General features: G+C 44.3%; 1 protein-coding gene across 1 annotated transcript in view; it reads left to right on the top strand.

Moving 5' to 3' along the window:
- Window positions 1–520: 520 nt before the first annotated feature.
- Window positions 521–20,303, top strand: part of DHX33 (DEAH-box helicase 33) — a 38,156-nt gene continuing 18,373 nt past the window's right edge. Inside the window, exons 1-7 of the mRNA XM_040336731.1 lie at window positions 521–880; window positions 6,674–6,834; window positions 8,883–9,110; window positions 12,476–12,646; window positions 14,015–14,200; window positions 14,428–14,539; window positions 15,555–15,714. Coding sequence (XP_040192665.1) covers window positions 676–880; window positions 6,674–6,834; window positions 8,883–9,110; window positions 12,476–12,646; window positions 14,015–14,200; window positions 14,428–14,539; window positions 15,555–15,714 — 1,223 coding nt within the window. The 5' untranslated portion in view covers window positions 521–675. The remainder of the gene's footprint in view (window positions 881–6,673; window positions 6,835–8,882; window positions 9,111–12,475; window positions 12,647–14,014; window positions 14,201–14,427; window positions 14,540–15,554; window positions 15,715–20,303) is intronic.

Raw genomic sequence — 20,303 nt, forward strand, 5'->3', positions numbered from 1 at the left:
CAAAATTTTGTTTATAGCGCAAAAAATAAAAACCGTAGAGGTGATCAGATAGCACCAAAGGAAAGCTCTATTTGTGGGGGGAAAAAAAGGACGTAAATTTTGTTTTTTAGAAAAAGCGTCGCACAACCGCGCAAATTGTCAGTTAAATTGGCGCAGTGTTGTATGGCAAAAAAGGACCTGGTCATTAAGGGGGCTAAATTCTTCCGGGGCTGAAGTGGTTAAAGGAGAATTAACCAACAAAAAAAAAAAAGTTAATTAAATCCACAAGTATTGGCTTTTAAAATGTACAAATGCAGTCATTTAGAAATTGGATGAAAGGTTTAGCACTGGGAAACACTTTTTGAAAAATAAAAAGTGCATTTTATATACAACTTTAATGATCAGACAAAATGAAGGACAAAGGGACATTGCTCCACATAAGGGACAGTCCCTTGAAATGATGGATAGTTGGGAGCTATGACTGCAATGTGTGATGTAGGTGACTAGAGCCCCCCCCCCCCTGCACTGGACAGCGCACAGCTGGCTCTCCTACTCCCCCTAGCGGTCCTGCTGGAAGCGGAAGCACGTGTGACAGAGCTGCGGCTCGGTATGGTTTCCCCGGGCTGTGTTTACCTTTGCTGGGGACACAAGAAGTGCTGCACCGAATAAACAGAGCCTCTTATCGTGCATAGGACTATGTCTCAGGATTCCTATCGCCCACCGGCCAAGAAATTCAAGCCGGGAACTCCTCCATACAGCCACATCCGGACAGGGGCCATGCAGCTCGGGCCCAGGAAACAGCCGGTACCCATCGATCAGCAGCGGAGGAGTCTGCCCATCTACCAGGCCCGGGCCCAGCTCATAGGACAGCTCCGGCAGCTGGATAACGCCGTCATCATTGGTGAGCTGGGTGGGGGCTGGGATCAGTGTGCACACGCCCTGCACTGGGGAAGGAAGGGGACACCTTGTACTGGGTGTCTGTATCTATCTATAGACACACATGAGACAGGAAGACGTCCTCCTGTAATGCATGCAGTAAAGAACAAATACATCTAAATCAATAGGCAGGAATCAGGATTAGATCATAGTACATAAGACACACTTGAATGGGAACATCAGCTGACATTTTATTTTTTCATATTGGATGTAAAGGGCAAAGGTTCCAACCCTTATCAGGTTGTGGCAGCAGCATTGGGGAGATCCCCCCCCCCTCCAGAGTGGGGAGGGGGAGGGGGGTACGCCTCCAGAGTGGGGAGGAGGAGGGTACGCCTCCAGAGTGGGGTGGAAAAGGGTACGCCTCCAGAGTGAGGAGGAGGAGGGTACGCCTCCAGAGTGGGGTGGAAAAGGGTACGCCTCCAGAGTGGGGTGGAAAAGGGTACGCCTCCAGAGTGGGGTGGAAAAGGGTACGCCTCCAGAGTGGGGAGGAGGAGGAAGGTACGCCTCCAGAGTGGGGTGGAAAAGGGTACGCCTCCAGAGTGGGGAGGAGGAGGAGGGTGTGCCTCCAGAGTGGGGTGGAAAAGGGTACGCCTCCAGAGTGGGGAGGAGGAGGAGGAGGGTGCGCCTCCAGAGTGGTGGGGAGGACGGTGCGCCTCCAGAGTGGGGAGGAGGAGGAGGGTGCGCCTCCAGAGTGGGGTGGAAAAGGGTACGCCTCCAGAGTGGGGAGGAGGAGGGTGCGCCTCCAGAGTGGGGAGGAGGAGGGTGCGCCTCCAGAGTGGGGTGGAAAAGGGTACGCCTCCAGAGTGGGGAGGAGGAGGGGGTGCGCCTCCAGAGTGGGGAGGAGGAGGAGGGTGCGCCTCCAGAGTGGTGGGGAGGAGGGTGCGCCTCCAGAGTGGGGTGGAAAAGGGTACGCCTCCAGAGTGGGGAGGAGGAGGAGGGTACGCCTCCAGAGTGGGGTGGAAAAGGGTACGCCTCCAGAGTGGGGAGGAGGAGGAGGGTGCGCCTCCAGAGTGGGGAGGAGGGTACGCCTCCAGAGTGGGGAGGAGGAGGAGGGTACGCCTCCAGAGTGGGGTGGAAAAGGGTACGCCTCCAGAGTGGGGAGGAGGAGGAGGGTGCGCCTCCAGAGTGGGGAGGAGGAGGAGGAGGGTGCGCCTCCAGAGTGGGGAGGAGGAGGAGGGTACGCCTCCAGAGTGGGGTGGAAAAGGGTACGCCTCCAGAGTGGGGAGGAGGAGGGGGTGCGCCTCCAGAGTGGGGAGGAGGAGGAGGGTGCGCCTCCAGAGTGGGGAGGAGGAGGAGGGTGCGCCTCCAGAGTGGGGAGGAGGGTACGCCTCCAGAGTGGGGAGGAGGAGGAGGGTGCGCCTCCAGAGTGGGGAGGAGGGTGCGCCTCCAGAGTGGGGAGGAGGAGGAGGAGGGTGCGCCTCCAGAGTGGGGAGGAGGAGGAGGGTACGCCTCCAGAGTGGGGAGGAGGAGGAGGGTGCGCCTCCAGAGTGGGGAGGAGGGTACGCCTCCAGAGTGGGGAGGAGGAGGAGGGTACGCCTCCAGAGTGGGGAGGAGGAGGAGGGTACGCCTCCAGAGTGGGGTGGAAAAGGGTACGCCTCCAGAGTGGGGAGGAGGAGGAGGGTGCGCCTCCAGAGTGGGGAGGAGGAGGAGGGTGCGCCTCCAGAGTGGGGAGGAGGAGGAGGGTGCGCCTCCAGAGTGGGGAGGAGGAGGAGGGTGCGCCTCCAGAGTGGGGAGGAGGGTACGCCTCCAGAGTGGGGAGGGGGTGCGCCTCCACAGTGGGGAGGAGGACGGTACAGCCAAAACAACTAATCGATTACCATTTTCATAATCGATTAATCGGGCAGTAACATAATTGGGTTAAAAAAAAACTAAAATTAGCCCTTTATAGTAAAAAAAAAAGAACAAACGCTAATGTAAATATTACTTTCACTGTCCCACAGTAAAAAATGAACCCCTTACAGTAGTGATTATTTGCTCTTTTTGTACTAATTTTTTTTATTTTTTTAACCCCCATTATGTTACTAAACATCTCAGGCCTGGGTCACGCCTCTGTTTTTTGGTGCTTTTTGCAGAAACGCACTACAGTTCATTTACATGGTTTCCTATGGGACACGTTCACATCTATGATTTTTTTTAAGCTGCTGTGTATTTGGAAAGGGCAAGGATTTTTTTTAATGCAAGACGGAGCTTTTTTGGTTCAATATACTACTTCAATGTAGAAGCTGCAGAAAAGCATGTAATGCGTTTTTGCGACAATTTGTGTTTTTTCACTCTGAGGCGCACCATCCTCTACCCCACTCTGAGGTGTACCATCAAGTTGTGACAAGGTTATGGGGGGATATCTCCCCAAGGCTGCTGCCAAGACCTGATAAGAGTTGGAACCTTTGCCCTTTACATCCAATATGAAAAAATAAAATGCTGCATGATTTATCGTTGGGAATCGAAATCGCAATTTGTTTTCCCTTTCCGATCTTCAAAACAGCGCGTTGTTCGTGATCTTTCTAACAAGTGCAGAGTTCTCACAGCTGGGGGGGGAAAAATCCAAGCAGTCTGCCAAGTTTTATTACAACACTCAAATAAGTAGAAACAAAAGTATCTTTTTGTTCTTTTATCAAAGGAAAGTACTCAGTGTGTAGATGAAGGAAGTTTAACCAGGAAGTTTAACCATTTAAAGACCAAGCCTTTTCTGACATTTGTTGCTTATAAGTAATAATCAGAATGGGTAAGTATAGGCATCTTTCCTTTTGCAGGGTGGATAGAATAGTCCTTGAAAGGGGTGGGATTAGATTAAGCTTAGGTTTTGCTTTCCACTTTAAATGAATGTTACTGTTTTGGTGACTCATGGTGCTGTTCTTCTAGAGAGGGGATTTGATGGTGCTGCTTTGTTGACTAAGGGGTAAGTGGATGTTGCCTATAGTGTTTGGCCAATGGTGCTGTTTATAGTGGACCTGCATTCTGGATGTAACAGCTGTGTTGGACTAATGATATACTGCAATGGAGAGGGGAGCTGATGATACTGCTTTGTTACTGGTACTGTTATGTTGGGAGGTTAGGGTGATAGCGCTGTTCTGTTAGAAGGGGGAGTCGGCAGTAGGGCTTTGTTGGTGGGTGGATGGTGTTTCTGTGTTGAAGGTTTGACAGAAGGGGACTGGTCTACTGTAGAAAGGAAGCTGATGGTACTGCACTGTTCTTCAAGAGCATGCTTGAAGGGACCGCTCTCTTGGTAGAGAATTTGGTTTTGCCGTGTTACCAAAGAAAATGGCCAGAGGTATTCTGTTGCTGTTGGAGAGGATGTCCAATGTATCTCCACATTTAGTTTTTTAAAGTAAAAGTAATAATGTTGGTATTAACCAGAGTAGTTACAAGTCAGTTTTTAACCCTACAAAGCAGAAAAATACTTTTTCCTCATATGCGAGGTAGGTACAAGAGCTCTAAGATATTCAATCAGTTCTCCTTGCATGTTTACACAATTTAAAAAATAGTTTGGCTTCATTTTGGTGGTACTCTTAAACAATTGAAATCTAACAAACTTTGGCAACTATGTAAATCGAAAGCCATATGTATTAAGGAGGAACTGAAATCTGCAAGCTGTGCCCCAAAAAAGCCAGACAGACAGCAAAGTACTAGTCACAGATATTGCATGTGGCCTTCCTGCAGCTGATCTTTTCGCCATTCCTGACTTACCATGCACTAGTCTCTGTATGGAGGTGGCTAGGGTTGTCCCGATACCAATACTAGTATCGGTACCGATACCGAGCATTTGCCCGAGTACTTGTACTGGGGGCAAATGCTCCGATACGTCACCCAATACTTCACAGGGTGATCAGTGCTGTGGAGGAGTTACAAGCACTGATCACCCTGTATAGAATTAAAAGTCTGACAGCCACAGCCAGTCATCTCTCTCAAACCCCCCGCCGTGGCTTTCAGCGGTGATCGGTGCTTCTCTCCCACACACGATCACCGCTGACTGTCCCCTATCCTCCAGTCCCCATCCGTCCTTCTCCATGCTGCTCCGTGCATCTGTCCCCTTCCGTGTTCTCCTCCGTGCATCTGTCCCCTTCCGTGTCCCCCTCTGTGCATCTGTCCCCCTCCGTGCATCTGTCCCCTTCCGTGTCCCCCTCCGTGCATCTGTCCCCCCTCTGTATCTCAGGATGGAGAGCGGAGGTAGGAGCCGGAAAAACCTGGCTCCTTCGTTTTCTGAATGGACAGAGTCAGTGATCACTGACTCTGTCCATTCACATAACTGAAGCATTGTAACCTCCTGTGATTACGATGTCTCAGTTAAAGGGTCACTAAAGGATTTTTTTGTTTTTTAGCTAAATAGCTTCCTTTGCCTTACTGCAGTCCTGGTTTCATGTCCTCATTGTTCGTTTTTGCTTTGATGTTGCTGTAATTCCTCTCTGTTCTGGACACTTCCTGGTTGCCTGTTTCCTGATCACCACAGTACTGGGAGATTTCTCACTGTGGTGACTAATCAAGGAGGTGTGATTACTGTGTGTCTAAAACTCCCCAGCACCGATCCAGTTTCATTTTACAAAGCATCACTGCCCTCTATTGGCTCTTTGTCTCTGTACATCAGAGAACCAGGAAACAACAGCAAAAACGAAACTAAACTGCAGGTACATTTATATGATTGGTTTGTATCTATTTTTAATCATTTTTAAAAGGAATCCGTTAACTATTATGTCTCTATACCCTGTAAACAGTCATTTCAGCAAAACATTTTTTTTCCTTTACTGAATGAAGAGAAGCCACTGTCTTCTCTCCTTTCATTTTCAGTGCAGCTGAGAAAGGGACTGGGGAATATGTTTCCCTATTCCCTCTCTCTGTCTCAAAGGGGAGATGTCAGAGGTCTGTTAAGACCCCTGATATCTCACCATAGGCCCCCAACAGGGCTGATTAAAAAAAGAAAAGAAAGAAATTGCAATTAATAATTAAAAAAAAAATTGTAAAAAATAATAAAAAAAACACTGACACTGTCCCAACCCCCCCCCCCCCCCCCAAAAGAAGAAAGCATTGTAAAAAATACTGACACGTGCCACTTTCACATGAGATTAAATTAAAAGTATCGATATTCGGTATCAGCGAGTGCTTGAAAAAAAGTATTGGTACTTGTACCCGGTCTTAAAAAAGTGGTATCGGGACAACCCCGGAGGTGGCCATGTTGGATGTTGAGTCTTCATTTTAGAGCCAGCAGCATAGTAGTAACATTGCCATATCTCCTGACACTAGCTGTCAGACCCCTTTCACACTGGGGCACTGGTGTACACCTCTCCTCCACCACTCCTGACTATTGAAATGAATGGGCACCACTGCCAAAGTGGCTTGCAGGGGTGAAAAGCGGCCCAATGGCGCCGCTAAAATGATAAAGCGCTGCTAAAACTAGCAGCGTTTTCCTGCCTCTCTGAGGCAGCAGTACCTTTTTAGATTTTACAACTAGAATGGCAGCTATAAGGCTATCGGCATAGAAAGCCTCGGCACATCATATACTAGGAAGTTCATTGCTATTTATTCAGGAGGAAGTCAAGACAAAGGGTACTGCTTAATGTACCCTGTGAGATAGCAAATCTTCACATTTGGGTGTAAGGTCCACTTTAAAGGGGAACGTGGGATACCCGTGGAAGAAGCCTTAGATAGGACCTTCAGGTCTTTTATTGTACTGTTCAGGAGTCGGCAACCTTTTGAGATTCCTTTTAAATCATGTATGTGTAAAGTTACTTTCTCACGGGCTTGTCTTTTTTTTTTTTTTCTCTAACAGGAGAGACTGGGTCTGGCAAAACAACTCAGGTTCCACAGTATCTTTATGAAGCCAGTATTGGGCGCGGAGGTATTATTGGAATAACACAGCCTCGTCGAGTGGCTGCTATATCTCTAGCAACCAGAGTGGCAGAAGAGAGAAAGGCTGAGCTTGGCAAACTGGTAAGCTATTTCACTCTGTTGCAGTACTTGGGTTTATCAGGGTTAAAGCGGTAGTAAAGCCCGCTTTGTTATTTTTACCTACAGGTAAGCCTATAATGAGGGTTACCTGTAGGTAAAATGAATATCCCCCTAATCATGCACCCTGCATACAGCCGCTGTTGTCACCGGCGCATGTGCCTGGTATATTGTGCAGGACCTTCAAAGCTGATTGGTTTTTATGTAGAGCAACACCAGATTTTGCACCAGTTTTAGTAAATCAACCCCTATCTGTGACTAAATTAACCACTTCAATACAGGGCACTTACACAACTTCCTGCCCAGACCAATTTTCAGCGCTATCACATTTTGAATCACAATTGCGCGTTCATGCGACGCTGTACCCAAACAAGATTTCTATAATTTTTTTTCCCACAAATAGAGCTTTCTTTTGGTGGTATTTGATCACTTCTGGAGTTCTTATGTTTTGCGCTACAAATGAAAAAAGACAGAACATTCTGAAAACAAAGTTTTTCTTTGTTTCTGTTACAATACTTTGTAAATAAGTACATTTTCTCCCTCACTGATGAATAATAAATCAGTGCAGACCCCCCTGTCAGGAGAGCAGCAGATGGGCTTTCCTCTACCCGCCTCTGTCAGTGTGAGTAGAGGAAAAGCTGATGCACGGCTGATTGGACACAGCTGATTACGTGGTAAAGACTTTCCGTCAGGCGCTTTACCTCGATCAGAGAGGCGGTGTGTCAGACTGACACACCACACCGCCGATCGCGGCTTATCCTGCTGGATGTCATATGCCGTCCAGTCATGATAATGAAACAACTTTTGGCCATCATTTTGCTATATGGCTGGTGGGAAGTGGTTAAAGAAGACAACAGAGTAGCGTTGTACCTCATTGATTATTGTCACTGTCTCATACCTTTTCAATAGAGTTAACAATATAAAAAATGTGGTGTGCCTGCTTTCCTAAGCCCTGCTCCTGCTGTTTACTGTTGGCCTATCACTGTGTTGGAGGCCTCGCTTACCAAAAGCATGAGCGTGTAACTACAGAATCAAGGTGCCCTGGTTTTGAGGACTTTAGGGGCTCTTTGAGAGAAAAGGAAACTGACATGTGAGCACTTGGAAGTATATGCCTTTCAAGGTCCCCATTAAAGCGGAGTTCCGGCCACAATTTCACTTTTTAAATATAAATACCCCTGTAATACACAGGCTTAATGTATTCTAGTAAAGTTAGTCTGTAAACTAAGGTCCGTTTTGTTAGGTTGTTACAGCATTTAGACACTTTATAAAATAGAAATTGACTGGGGCCATCTTAAGTGTGGGCATCATGAAGCCAGACTGTATGACTTCCTGGATTTCAGCCTTGCAGATCTCGCACATGCTCAGTGCTGCACAAGCAGTGTCAGATCAGGTTTCAGCACCTGTGCTGTCCAAGTCACATGATTCTTTGAGACTGGGGAGTGCACAGACTCCTGGAAAGTTACACCCACTACATTCCCAGGAGTCTGTGCAGTGTAGGTTAGGAAGCATTAAGCACCTAGGTGCAGGAAGTGGGAAGATTAACTATTCTGCCTAGCAACAACACTTTGAAGGCATCTAAAAAAAAAAAATTTTTTCGTAAAGGACTAATGAATTTTTTTTAAAACTACTGATGTAATGTCATATTTATGGGTGGAACTCCACTTTAATAACGGAGAGTAGTGTTTATTCCTCGCTGCATAATTTTATAATCATTATTATTATTCATAAAAGGCAGAGACCGCATTTTTTAATCTTGTGATGGCCTACGAAGTGTTCTCTGCATAATGCCTCCTGTGATTGGAGAAGAAGTCGGTGATTTGACTTTGACAGCTCTTATGACCGGTCTCTCCTCCCCCTTTTTTTTTTTTGGGTTGCTCACCACCTATATTTTGTTTTATAGATGAACCTCTGATATATTGTTTAAGGTTTATAAAGCGGCAGTATGGCTGTGATAGAGCCCTACAACTGTTTGATTAATGTACTGCTAAATTCTAATAATTTGTTAAATAAATGTTATCTATAACAATTCTTAGGTTGGTTTTACTATTCGTTTCGAAGATGTTACTTCAGAGGAGACAAAAGTAAAATTCCTTACAGATGGCATGTTACTGCGTGAAGCAATTGGAGATCCACTTATGCGCAAGTATAGTGTCATCATCCTGGATGAAGCTCATGAGAGGACGGTACACACCGATGTACTGTTTGGGGTGGTTAAAATGGCACAAAAGAAGAGGAAAGAGCTTGGGAAATTACCATTAAAAGTAAGTTCTCTATCGTAAATTTGAACTCCAGGGAGTACTAAAGACTACAATGCATGCCCTTGTGTATTCATTAGGAAAATAGTACTTGAAGATGCCTTGATATCAACCTTCAGTACAGAGGGTTAGTCAGGCTAAGTTGCAGTGCACATGTTGGATTTCTGCAGACATTTTGTGGACGTTTCTGCAGACAGAGCTTGATTAGGCTTGGCTGCATTACAAATACCTTGCATAGTAAAACAGTTCCCATATATATATTTTTTATTTGAAATAACTGGAAATTGAGAAATTGACATCCATAATTTTTATTTTATACTTCATAAAAGTGTTTTAAATAGAAAAAACGAAAGTGGCATGGACAAATGTCATTGGACCCTTAACATAAGGTTTTGTAGCACATTCTGTAGGAGCAATCACTGCAAACAATTGATTTCTGTAGCTCTCAATGAGACTTCACCTGCCAACAGGTAGTTTGGCTCACTCTTCTTTAGCAAACTGCCTTGGCTGTCTCAGGTTTGAAGGATGCCTTTCCACAGAATACAGTTGAAAATGCTTTCCATAGATGTTCAATAGGTTTCATATCAGGGCTCATAGAAAGGCCATTTCAGGCCCAATGTTTTGTTTCATAGACATTCTTGGGTGTTTTAGCTGTGTGGTTTGAGTCATTATCTTTTTGGATGTTTTTTTTATGACTGAGATAGAGCTTTATCACATCATGCTGTATGTTTTGCTCCAGAATTCTTTGATAGTCTTGAAATTTTGTAGTGCCCTGCACCAGACACAGCAAGCAGCCCCAAAAAATAACACTGCTTCCACCATGTTTCACAGTAGGTATGATGTTCTTTTCTTAAAAAGCGTTATTTATTTTTGTCTGTGAACATTAAAGTAATTTGTAAAGTCTATTAATTACATTGATTCTCTCTGTGTTCGGTCCCTGTTCAGTACTGTGTGTGTGTTTTCTTAAAACCGTCTTTGCAGAGTCCTCTCCTGTCATGTGACCTCCCTCTGCTTCCCTTTCGGAGTAAGTGAGTATAGTGGGAGGGGCTGAGAGGTCCTTCTGGTGATTGCAAGCTTGCAGAGGGATGTCACATGTCTGCACAGCAGGGCTCTGCAAAGAAGGTATTTAGCATTAGGATTTTAGGAAGACACACACACTGTACTAAACAGGGACCTAAAACAGAGAGAATCAAAGTAATTAATATGTTTACTTTACAAGTACGGGAGCAGCTGCCCAGAATAGAATTACACAGGTAGGAGAGGGGAGGGGTTGGGAGAAGATCGGCTCTCACACAGACTACTGAAGAGACAGGGAAAGGGGAGGGGGGAGATGCGGAGACTCTAAGTGCCCCTGTCATCCAACTATATCCTCAAACTGACCATGCTTTCAGAGATCAGCAGCAATGATAAACGTGGGCAGGGGAAGAGGGAAACAGGCAGGATCATCCAGGTATTGTACAGCATAGAAAGGGACTATTGGCATGGCAAAATTACTGTGCTATATCTCTTGCCTTAAAGGGACAGGAGCATTTTTTTTTTTAGTTACAACCACTTTAGGCTTATGTGGCCAAAAAGTTCCAGTTTTGTCTCATCTGTGCAAAGGACATTCTTCCAGAAGCATTGTAGCTTGTCAATATGCATTTTAGCAAATTCCATTCTGGCTTCTTTATTTTTATATTTTTTTTTAACGTCCTCCTTGAGTCTTTTTCCTTTAAGCCCACTGTTGCTCAAAATGTGACAGATGATGCAACCAGACACTGATGTACCTTGGCCTTCAGTAATTTATGTACCTTGGCCTTCAGTAATTCAGCTTGTATCTTTTTTAAATCTTCTGGCTCTTTTATCTGTTTGTCATTCGCATTATCCTTCTGTTCAGTCTGGGGTTCACTTTACTTTTTGTAGGTGCGTACAGTGAAGTGGGCTACATTCCTACGGACTTTAAACTTCTCAATAATATTTGCAAAACAGGAACATCAAGCTGCTTGGAGATGGCCTTATAGACTTTACTGTTGACATTTTGATCTATAATTTTTTTTCTGATCTCCTCAGACAACTCTTTCCTTTCTCTAATCCATAGTTACTGTGGTGCACACACTGATATCAAATGACTACAGACTGATTACAAGATTGAGGTTAAAGTGCTACGAAGCCCACAACAGTAAAATCAGTGTGTATATGCAGCATAGCATGCTTGTTATACTCGCTGTGGAACTTCAAAGGTTAATCCTCTGCATTGTGTAAAAAGATGTTGAATGAGGGCTTAGGTAAGTAAAAGGGGGGCCAGTGGGGAAAATGCCCCTTACATTGGTGGCCTGTGGAAAGAATGACCTCCTTACAGTGGTGGTCAGAATGTTACCCTAAGACCCCTTTCACAATGGGGCCGCGTTCGTGGTAAAGCACCACTCGTTTTAACGGTGCTTTACTGCTGTTTAAGCAGCGCTTTTGCGTCACTTTTCGGCCGTTAGCGGTCCGCTTTTAACATCAAAGAAGGGGGTTAAAAGCTGCCCATTCACTGTAATGGGCAGGGGCATTTTGGGAGCGCTGCTCCCAACCCGCCCCAAAGATGCTGCTTGCAGGACTTTTCCGAACATCCCACAAGCGCCCCCGCTCCAGTGTGAAAGCACCCATTGCAGAGAATGGGAGGCAGTTTTCAGGAACTTTACAGGTGCTATTTTTAGCGCTAAAACACCTGAAAACTGCCTCAGTGTGAAAGGGGTCTTAGAGATGGCTGAGGGGACCATTGGTGTTATGCAGCTGGATCTGGAAATATGCAGGCACCATCCCATGAGAGATCAATTGTTCACAGCTTAAGGATCCCCTAGCAGCCTCTGGAGGAAAGGAGCCATGGAGAACGGCTGCCCTATGACATATCAAAGGCATGCAGGTATACATACAGGGGAATGTTTCCACGTCTGTATCCGTATCTCTAAAATAATAAAGTGAAACATGAATGTAGTAGTCCTTAGATATTTGGATTTTACTGACACCTTCAGTAGGTTTGAACTCCTGCAGGTGGCAGAAAAACCCAAACCCAAGTCTAAGAATGAATATACATTTCTAGACTGCAAAAATATTTTATGGTAAATACAAAAATCTTATTTTCCTTACCATCCATTGAGGGACACGGTAATGTAGTGATTCTTGGGCAATTGGGTTATACTCACAGCTACAGTCCTTTAAACCTCCTGAAGGTAGTATAACCCACATGTTTAAGATTTGCTACATTACTATGTGCCTCAATGGTAGAATAATCTGATTTTTATTTGTGTTCTTTTGTTGCTTCTACTCCTGTATCTGAGCAATCTAAGAGCAACTAAGTCCTAGTGTGGCGTAACAATCCCCTGAAACTGGTGTCTGTCTCTTCTTTATAGGTCATTATTATGTCTGCCACAATGGATGTGGATCTGTTTTCAGAGTATTTTAATGGGGCCCCTGTTCTGTATCTGGAAGGTAGGCAGCATCCCATCCAGGTCTTCTACACCAAACAGCTCCAAAGTGATTATCTCCAAGCTGCACTGGTTACAGTCTTCCAAATCCACCAGGTAATATGAAAAAAATCAGTTTCTTGTCATAGCTGTGTTTTTGAAATTTTGTATTTGTTGACTGCGCTTTTGGGTCCAATGGACCCGTGTATGTACGAAAGGTTTTTTCAAGCTAGCAAAACATGGAGGTTCATTGCATAGATTTTTAAAGTATTTTTAAAATATGCTCTAAACTTACCTTTCCAATGGCTCATGTATTGAAATGCTTTTCTTCTCCCGGCTGCACTTTCAGGTATATACCAGCCCCCTCACACACTTTGTGGTTCCCTCCACTGGTTCTTAAGTCACTTTGTGAACCACGGGGGGGGGGGGGGGGGGGGGGTATTATTTTCTGCGGCTATGATGTTCTTTGAGTACAAGTGACCTGTGGGGACAGGGTTATTTTAAAGTGCACATGCATGATAAGCAGGCATCTCCTGGTGCCCCCTATCACTCTTACTTATTTTGCAAAGTGTCTGGATTACCTTACAAATTGGGCAAACCCATTCTGCGCTTCTTGACATCCTATTGGCCCAATCACGTTCTCTAACAAAAAGGAGAGCGAAAAACAGTTGGCTATACAGTACTCAAGAAGGAACCTTGTATTGGAACGTCTAGGCTCTAAATTGTGTCAGTATTATCATGGAGTCAATGATATGTGTGGCCACAGATGCCCTTTTTAACAGTGCAGTAAACATCGTTTTGCAAAGTTCATCCTTAACCAGTTCCCCTCTAACCCTTTGTAAGAGGGAAAAAATGAAAAAAAAATTATGAAGAAATCATTTAAATATTAATGGTTAATGAAATAGAAAAAAAAACAGCAGGAAAATGGGAGGAGGCGAGGAAGTTGATTACGGCTGATTAGGGTAAATTAAAGCCTAGTACACACCGCCGTTGGGTTGAATGGAAAAAAACGGACTGCTTCAGTCAGAGCCGCTGCACTAATGATCTGATGTTGGTACAGGGATCTGCTGTTCTATTGTGTTGTAACAGGGGGACGGACCCCCCCCCCCGCCAAAACTCTTTTGTCAGTTCACTCCCTCCACCATTGGCAGAGGGGCAGAAGGGCTGGACATTGCTACTTACAGTTTATGTACTTGGATGATGTCTTTTTTGGTAATGCGTAGCATTGCCAATGTCTTCAGCTGGTTAGAGACCCTGTCGCCAACAAATTGCAAGTAAAAGCACCAAAATAATCTAATATGTTAAATTCCTACTTTTTTACTTTTAAACAATTTTATATTTAATTGCAAAGTGCCTTTGAACTTGACAGCAAATCTGACTGCTTCAGAAAAGTCTGGTGACAGGATCTCTTTAATAGTAAATTGCACAACTGTACACCTTGTGATAAATTGTTTCCATGTAATGCTTAAATGTTTATTCCTGCAGGAGGCACCTGCTTCTCATGACATACTAGTGTTTCTGACCGGTCAGGAAGAAATTGAAGCAATGGCTAAGACATGCAGAGACATAGCAAAGCATCTTCCAGATGGCTGCCCACAGATGACCGTAATGCCTCTTTATGCATCTTTACCACACTCTCAACAGCTTAGAGTTTTTCATAATGCGCCCAAGGTAAGTAAAAAGCAGCGGTAACCCATTGATCACATTTTAGGATCGACCAGGAAAGCATGTATTATTTTGCAAATGTTTATCAACCTAATCCTGGTAGCATCTAAGCACTGTACAGAGTGTGGAGCTTCAATCTAGGATAAGCTACACTGTACATTGTATTTGATATTTGCATTATCATGGTAATTTCTTCATGTTCATCTGTAAACTAAATTCTAGATCTCTTTTAGGATCACCGCAAGGTTATTCTTTCGACCAACATTGCTGAGACGTCCATCACTATAACAGGGATCAAATATGTGGTAGATACTGGCATGGTGAAAGCAAAGAAGTATAACCCAGGTATGAGAATGTATTTGGAGGTTAAACATGAGCACATTATTAATAGAATTATCTATCCGCATATACTTTTTTGCTGCAAAATCGGTGCATTTCAGTACTACCCAGCATATCTGCTGCTGTTCCAGTTCCTGCTATTGGAGATTGGGCATTGCTCTTATCTCCATCCCACAATGTAATTTCTGATACAGACATAGTAAAAGCAAACCCAACCTAGGTTTAATTTGGAGAACTCTGTGTGTAATGTACACTTGTCTGTAAGAACACTACTTGCTGCTTTTAAACACCATGCATACTAGGCGATTAGCCCCGGATCATGGGGCTCTGGGAGGTGTCTGCAGAGGGCACAGGTGCCCCCGTCCAGCCCTGCTGCTGCTAACTTATGAAACTATAAGAGACTAAAAACTGCTGTGGCTGGACAGTGCACCTAGTGGTACTTGTTTTTCAGGCAGTATGTGCCCAGGTACGAATGCCGGACCGCAGACTGAGTGTTTAAAGTTTGGGTCGGAATTTTTTTTTTTTACCTAGTCATTGGGCCTAATGCACACAGGATGTTTTTTGTTAGCCTATGTGTCTATGCACACATAGGCTTTTAGCAGCGTTTAGAGGCAGGAAGTAAAACCCACTGCCAGTGCATCTAGGAGCAGCAGAATTTGGGCAGAAAAGGTGTCAAGTTTTTCTGTGGAAGATGCTGATGAAACTTAAGGAGGGGAGCAGCAGCATGTCCAAAGGAGAACTTCCGAGTGGTGAAGATGGAGGCTGGAAATAACTATGATTTTAACCTGTATTACCTATTACTCTTTATCCACACATGCCTCCCTAATCCATGTGTGCATTAATGGTCCTCATCTTTGAATTTTTACAACAAATCACAGGCAGAGGATTAACATTATTATGATTATTATTTACAGGATTTATATATTGCCAACCGTTCTTGCAGCACTTTACAGGATACATGTAGAAGTTCCCATCTGAACATGGCTTGTTTTCTAACTTAAATATATGTTTGTATCTGTAGATAGTGGTCTTGAAGTGCTTGCAGTGCAGAAGATATCAAAAGCCCAGGCCTGGCAGCGTACAGGAAGAGCAGGTAGAGAGGACAGTGGGATATGCTATAGACTCTATACGGAAGATGAGTTTGAGAAGCTTGAGAAAATGACTGTACCAGAAATACAGAGGTAAGCTTGTAAACATATTCATAGCTCTCTATACAAAGAAGTAGTGATTTTATTGTAGAATGCCTAAAGGTTTAATGATGGCTAACATATTTGAGTTTGTCATTATTGCTTCATCATCCATTAAAAAAAAAAAAGCTTTATGGATGGGGAGCAACTAAGGGTTATACTGCCACCTTCAAAGGAAATGGACACTAGGCTGAACGCAAAGGATGCAGCTGGGGGGCACTGCTGAAGCAAAGGAACATCCTTGTTTTGTAGTGTAAACTGGCTGGGCATTTTTAGACTGGAGCTAACACTTTATTTTTTGTTTGGGCTGTGTTTTTGTCTTTTTTTTTTTTTTTAATTATTATTATTATTTATTTTCTCCAGAGGACAGCTTTTACTGGACATGTTTAACAGCCCTTCCTGTCTGTACTCTGCCACCTGTGGAAGTTCTGAGTCTGAGACAGTTCTCCTCACAGATGGCTGATTCTCAGCACTGATCTGTAATCCTGGGCTTCATAGCCTCTTCAACAGTTGTGCATAGCTTTTACCAGGTCTGTTTAGCCATTCCAAGCAGCTGCCACCAGTGACAAGTGTTCACAGAGCCTCCCTGCCGCATTAACCCCTAGTCCTGGTGGAGCCATAAGTATTCCTTGGGGATTGGGTAAATACCCTTTTTGCATTTGAGCAATATGTGTAAAATAAAGTATTTTTCTAAATCTCCCCTTTCTTCCTCTTCCTTTCTTACAAATAGATGATTTTTCATCTGTTAACCACTTAAGACCCGGACCATTATGCAGGTTAAGGACCTTGCCCCTTTTTGCGATTCGGTACTGCGTCGCTTTAAGTGATTATTGAGCGGTCGTGCGACGTGGCTCCCAAACAAAATTGGCGTCCTTTTTTTCCCACAAATAGAGCTTTCTTTTGGTGGTATTTGATCACCTCTGCGGTTTTTATTTTTTGCGCTATGAACAAAAATAGAGTGTAAATTTTGAAAAAAATGCAATTTCCTCAGTTTAGGCGGATACGTATTCTTCTTCTACCTATTTGTGGTAAAAAAAAAACGCAATAAACGTTTATCGATTGGTCTGCGCAACATTTATAGTTTACAAAATAGGGGATAGTTTTATTGCATTTTTATTAATAATTCTTTTTTTTTTATTATTACTAATGGCGGCGATCAGCGTTTGTTTGTTTTTTTTGTTTTTTAGTGACCGAGACATTATGGCAGGCGCGGTCACGTGTGACCCCGCGGCTGGGCTTAAAGAGACACGTGCAGGTACGTGATTGTGCCCAGCCATGCCATTCTGCCGACGTATATCGGCGTGAAGGGGTCCTTAAGTGGTTAAACAAAATGTTATGTATTAGAGGAAAACTGATTGCTTGTTTCTTTTCTGACCACGATTGTATGTTCTATTTAAAAATGAGAGGATTCAACTGTTACTTCACCTACCATGGTGTCTGTCCTTGGTACTCATAGAACTAAATAATCCCCACAAGGTTTTAGTTTTCATCCCCTATGCAGTTTATTTTACCTACAATGATTGGAAACAACCAGACAAACAATTACTTGCCAGTAAACTAGGCACTCTACCCCTCTTTCCAGGGGAATTTCTTTACAAAATGGTCTACTATTCCAGAGGTTGACTCTCCAGTATCTAACCTTAACACGGCTCTAACCATTTCTATCAAAGATGCTCCGTCTTGTGGGGGCAGGAGTCAATGCTGAAGAATTGTATATAGTTCTTTGTGTGTACGGCCTGTCGGGCCTTGTTTGTATTCGTCATGACAAAATCAATAAATATGGAGAGATGACCGCCGTGTGCCGGATGGGAGGCATAGAGATGACTGGTGACCATCTGGTCACCAGTCATTTCTATGACCGTCGGAGGCCCAGGCACGATGTGATGACGTCACGCCCGGGTACCCGTAAGTAAACAAACCGCAATTGCGGCTAGTAAGAATGAGATCTGTGATTTTTTTTTTTTTTTTTTTTCACAATCTCATTCTTTCCAGCCTGGAGGAGAGATGTGGGGTCTTATTGACCCCGCATCTCTCCTTAAAGAGGACCTGTCACACACTATTCCTATTACAAGGGATGTTTACATTCCTTGTAATAGGAATAAAAACGATCGGGGAAAATTTTTTTTAAAAATAAATAAGTAAAATAAAACAATTAAAACGCCCCTGTCCCCGGTAGCTCGTGCTCAGAAGCGAACGCACACGTAAGTCCTGCCCACGTATGTAAACGTCGTTCAAACCACACATGTGAGGTGTCGCCGCGTGCGTTAGAGCGTGTGCAACAATTCTAGCACTAGACCACCTCTCTAACTCTAAACTGGTAACCTGTAAAAAAAAAAGCGTCGCCTATAGAGATTTTTAAGTAACGAAGTTTGGCGCCATTCCATGAGTGTGCACAATTTTAAAGCATGACATATTAGGTATCTATTTACTCGGCGTAACATCATCTTTCATATCTTACAAAAAAATTGGGCTAACTACTGTTTTGTTATTTTTTAATTCATGAAGCCATTTTTTTTTTTCACAAAAAAAAGGCGTTTTAAAAATGATTGCGCAAATACCGTGCCAGATAAAAAGTTGCAATGACCGCCATTTTATTCCCTAGGGTGTCTGCTAAAAAAACATATATAATGTTTGGGGGTTCCGAGTCATTTTCTAGCAAAAGAATGATGATTTGTACATGTAGGAGAGAAGTGCCAGAATAGGCCCGGTATGGAGGTGTGTATTAAAGCCCTGTATTGAAGTGGTTAACGTTGTTGTTAAGCCACTCTAACCTGTATACACCATCAGCACTGCCTCGTCTCTGTGTGTGCTTTATAAAAATAAATGCTGCAAATACCTAATTTCACTGTCGGGATTGCGATCACATGACTGGCCAGCTTTCTCCTTTCCTCCTCTGAGAGATGCAGTGGGCGGGGCTGAGATTCCCCTTCTGTCAGTCTGGAGGGGAGGAGGAGAGAGTTGGCTGGTCATGTGATCGCAATCTTGGCTCTTAAATTAGGTATTTACAGCATTTATATTTATAAATTATTCACAGAGGGGGACAAGGATAGGAGGCAGTGCTGATGGTGTATACAGGTTAGTGTTATGAGAGCAGCACGAGGGGGAGGGACGGCTCACACACAGACAGGGGAGGAGGACACAGGAGCAGAGAGGAGAGCAGATAGCAGGCTGCTGATGACGGAGGCACATAAACTGACCACAGTGTCATGGTTCTGCAGCCATGATACATCGTGGTCAGTTTACAGATGGTGGGGAGAAACTGGCAGGATCAGCCAGGTTTTTTAGGTGTTACTGGGGGCCAAATGACACAGGACAAGCACTATGTCATATAACATACTTTAAAAATGCAGGATACATTTTTTTTTTTGTTGCGGCGGGTTTGACAAACGCTTTAACTAACTGGTCAGAATTGCAAAATAAAGAACGGGCTCTGCTTGTGTTGATCCTCACTTTATTGATTTTGTTGACCATATGACAAATACAATTTTTTTTGTGTGTGACATTTTGCTGGGTGCTAGCTGTGTGTTATCTCTGGAAGCCCTTTCTTCATTTCAAATTCAGAGAGCAATCTGGCTTAATTGCTTGTCAGCAGAGCAAGTGTAACAAGGCCTTGTTACAACTACCCTTTTCAGCGTTTTGCTGAGTGAAATTATTAAAGTAATTGGGGATAAGTGTACTTACCCAGTTGCTTTAGATTTAGAATAAGGATCAGTGGCACAGATCAGCACCTTCCTATTTCACATAATGTTTTTTTTCTTTTGATCCTCTAAGTCAGGTTCAAATTCCCATAAGTTTTCTTCCCCTCCGGCCCTCACATTTTAAAGCATTCTTGGCAGCCCAAGAGCTCATAACCTGCTAATAAATTTGCCTCAGCATGAAGGTCTGCCCCAGCAGTTCAATCCACAGGTGGTGGGGGGGTATCTAATGGCCTTGATGGACATTTGGCAAGCTTGCATAGCCAGCATTTAGGCTCCATCTTGGATTCAAAGGCTCTCAATGCCTTTCCTCAGCTGAAGATATTGCCTCATCTGTTTTGAAGGATCAAAAGTAGGGGTGCAACGGATCAAAAAACTCACGGTTCGGATCGTTCCTCGGATCAGGAGTCACGGATCGGATAATTTTTCGGATCGGCAAAACAATTCTCTCCCCCCCCCCCCCCCTTCGGGCAAGACACACCCCCCCCTCAGGTAGTATAGACTCTCCCAGCGTGTGTCCCACGAGTGCGGGCTCCTCCTTTGTGGGTGTAAACAGAGGAGGGCCGCCGCCGGGTGTACCAAGATGGCCGCGGCTCCGGAGCTAGGCCGAAGCCGCGGCCTTATCTAGCGTTATGGCCGCGGCTCCGGAGGTAGGCTGAAGCCGCGGCCATAACGTTAGAAAAGGCCGCGGCTTCGACCTAGCACCGGAGCCGCGGCCATAACATTACACGGCAATCCGCGGATCACAGTGTGTTCCGATCCGAAGGAGGTGACCCGTTCGGATCACGGATCAATTGTGATCCGTTGCACCCCTAATCAAAAGCATTCCAACTCATTCTTATAGATGTAAATTGGCCTCATGGAGTGTGGTATGCCTTATTTGTTTGT

The sequence above is a fragment of the Rana temporaria genome, chromosome 2 (assembly GCF_905171775.1).
Source record: "Rana temporaria chromosome 2, aRanTem1.1, whole genome shotgun sequence".
NCBI lineage: Eukaryota > Metazoa > Chordata > Amphibia > Anura > Ranidae > Rana > Rana temporaria.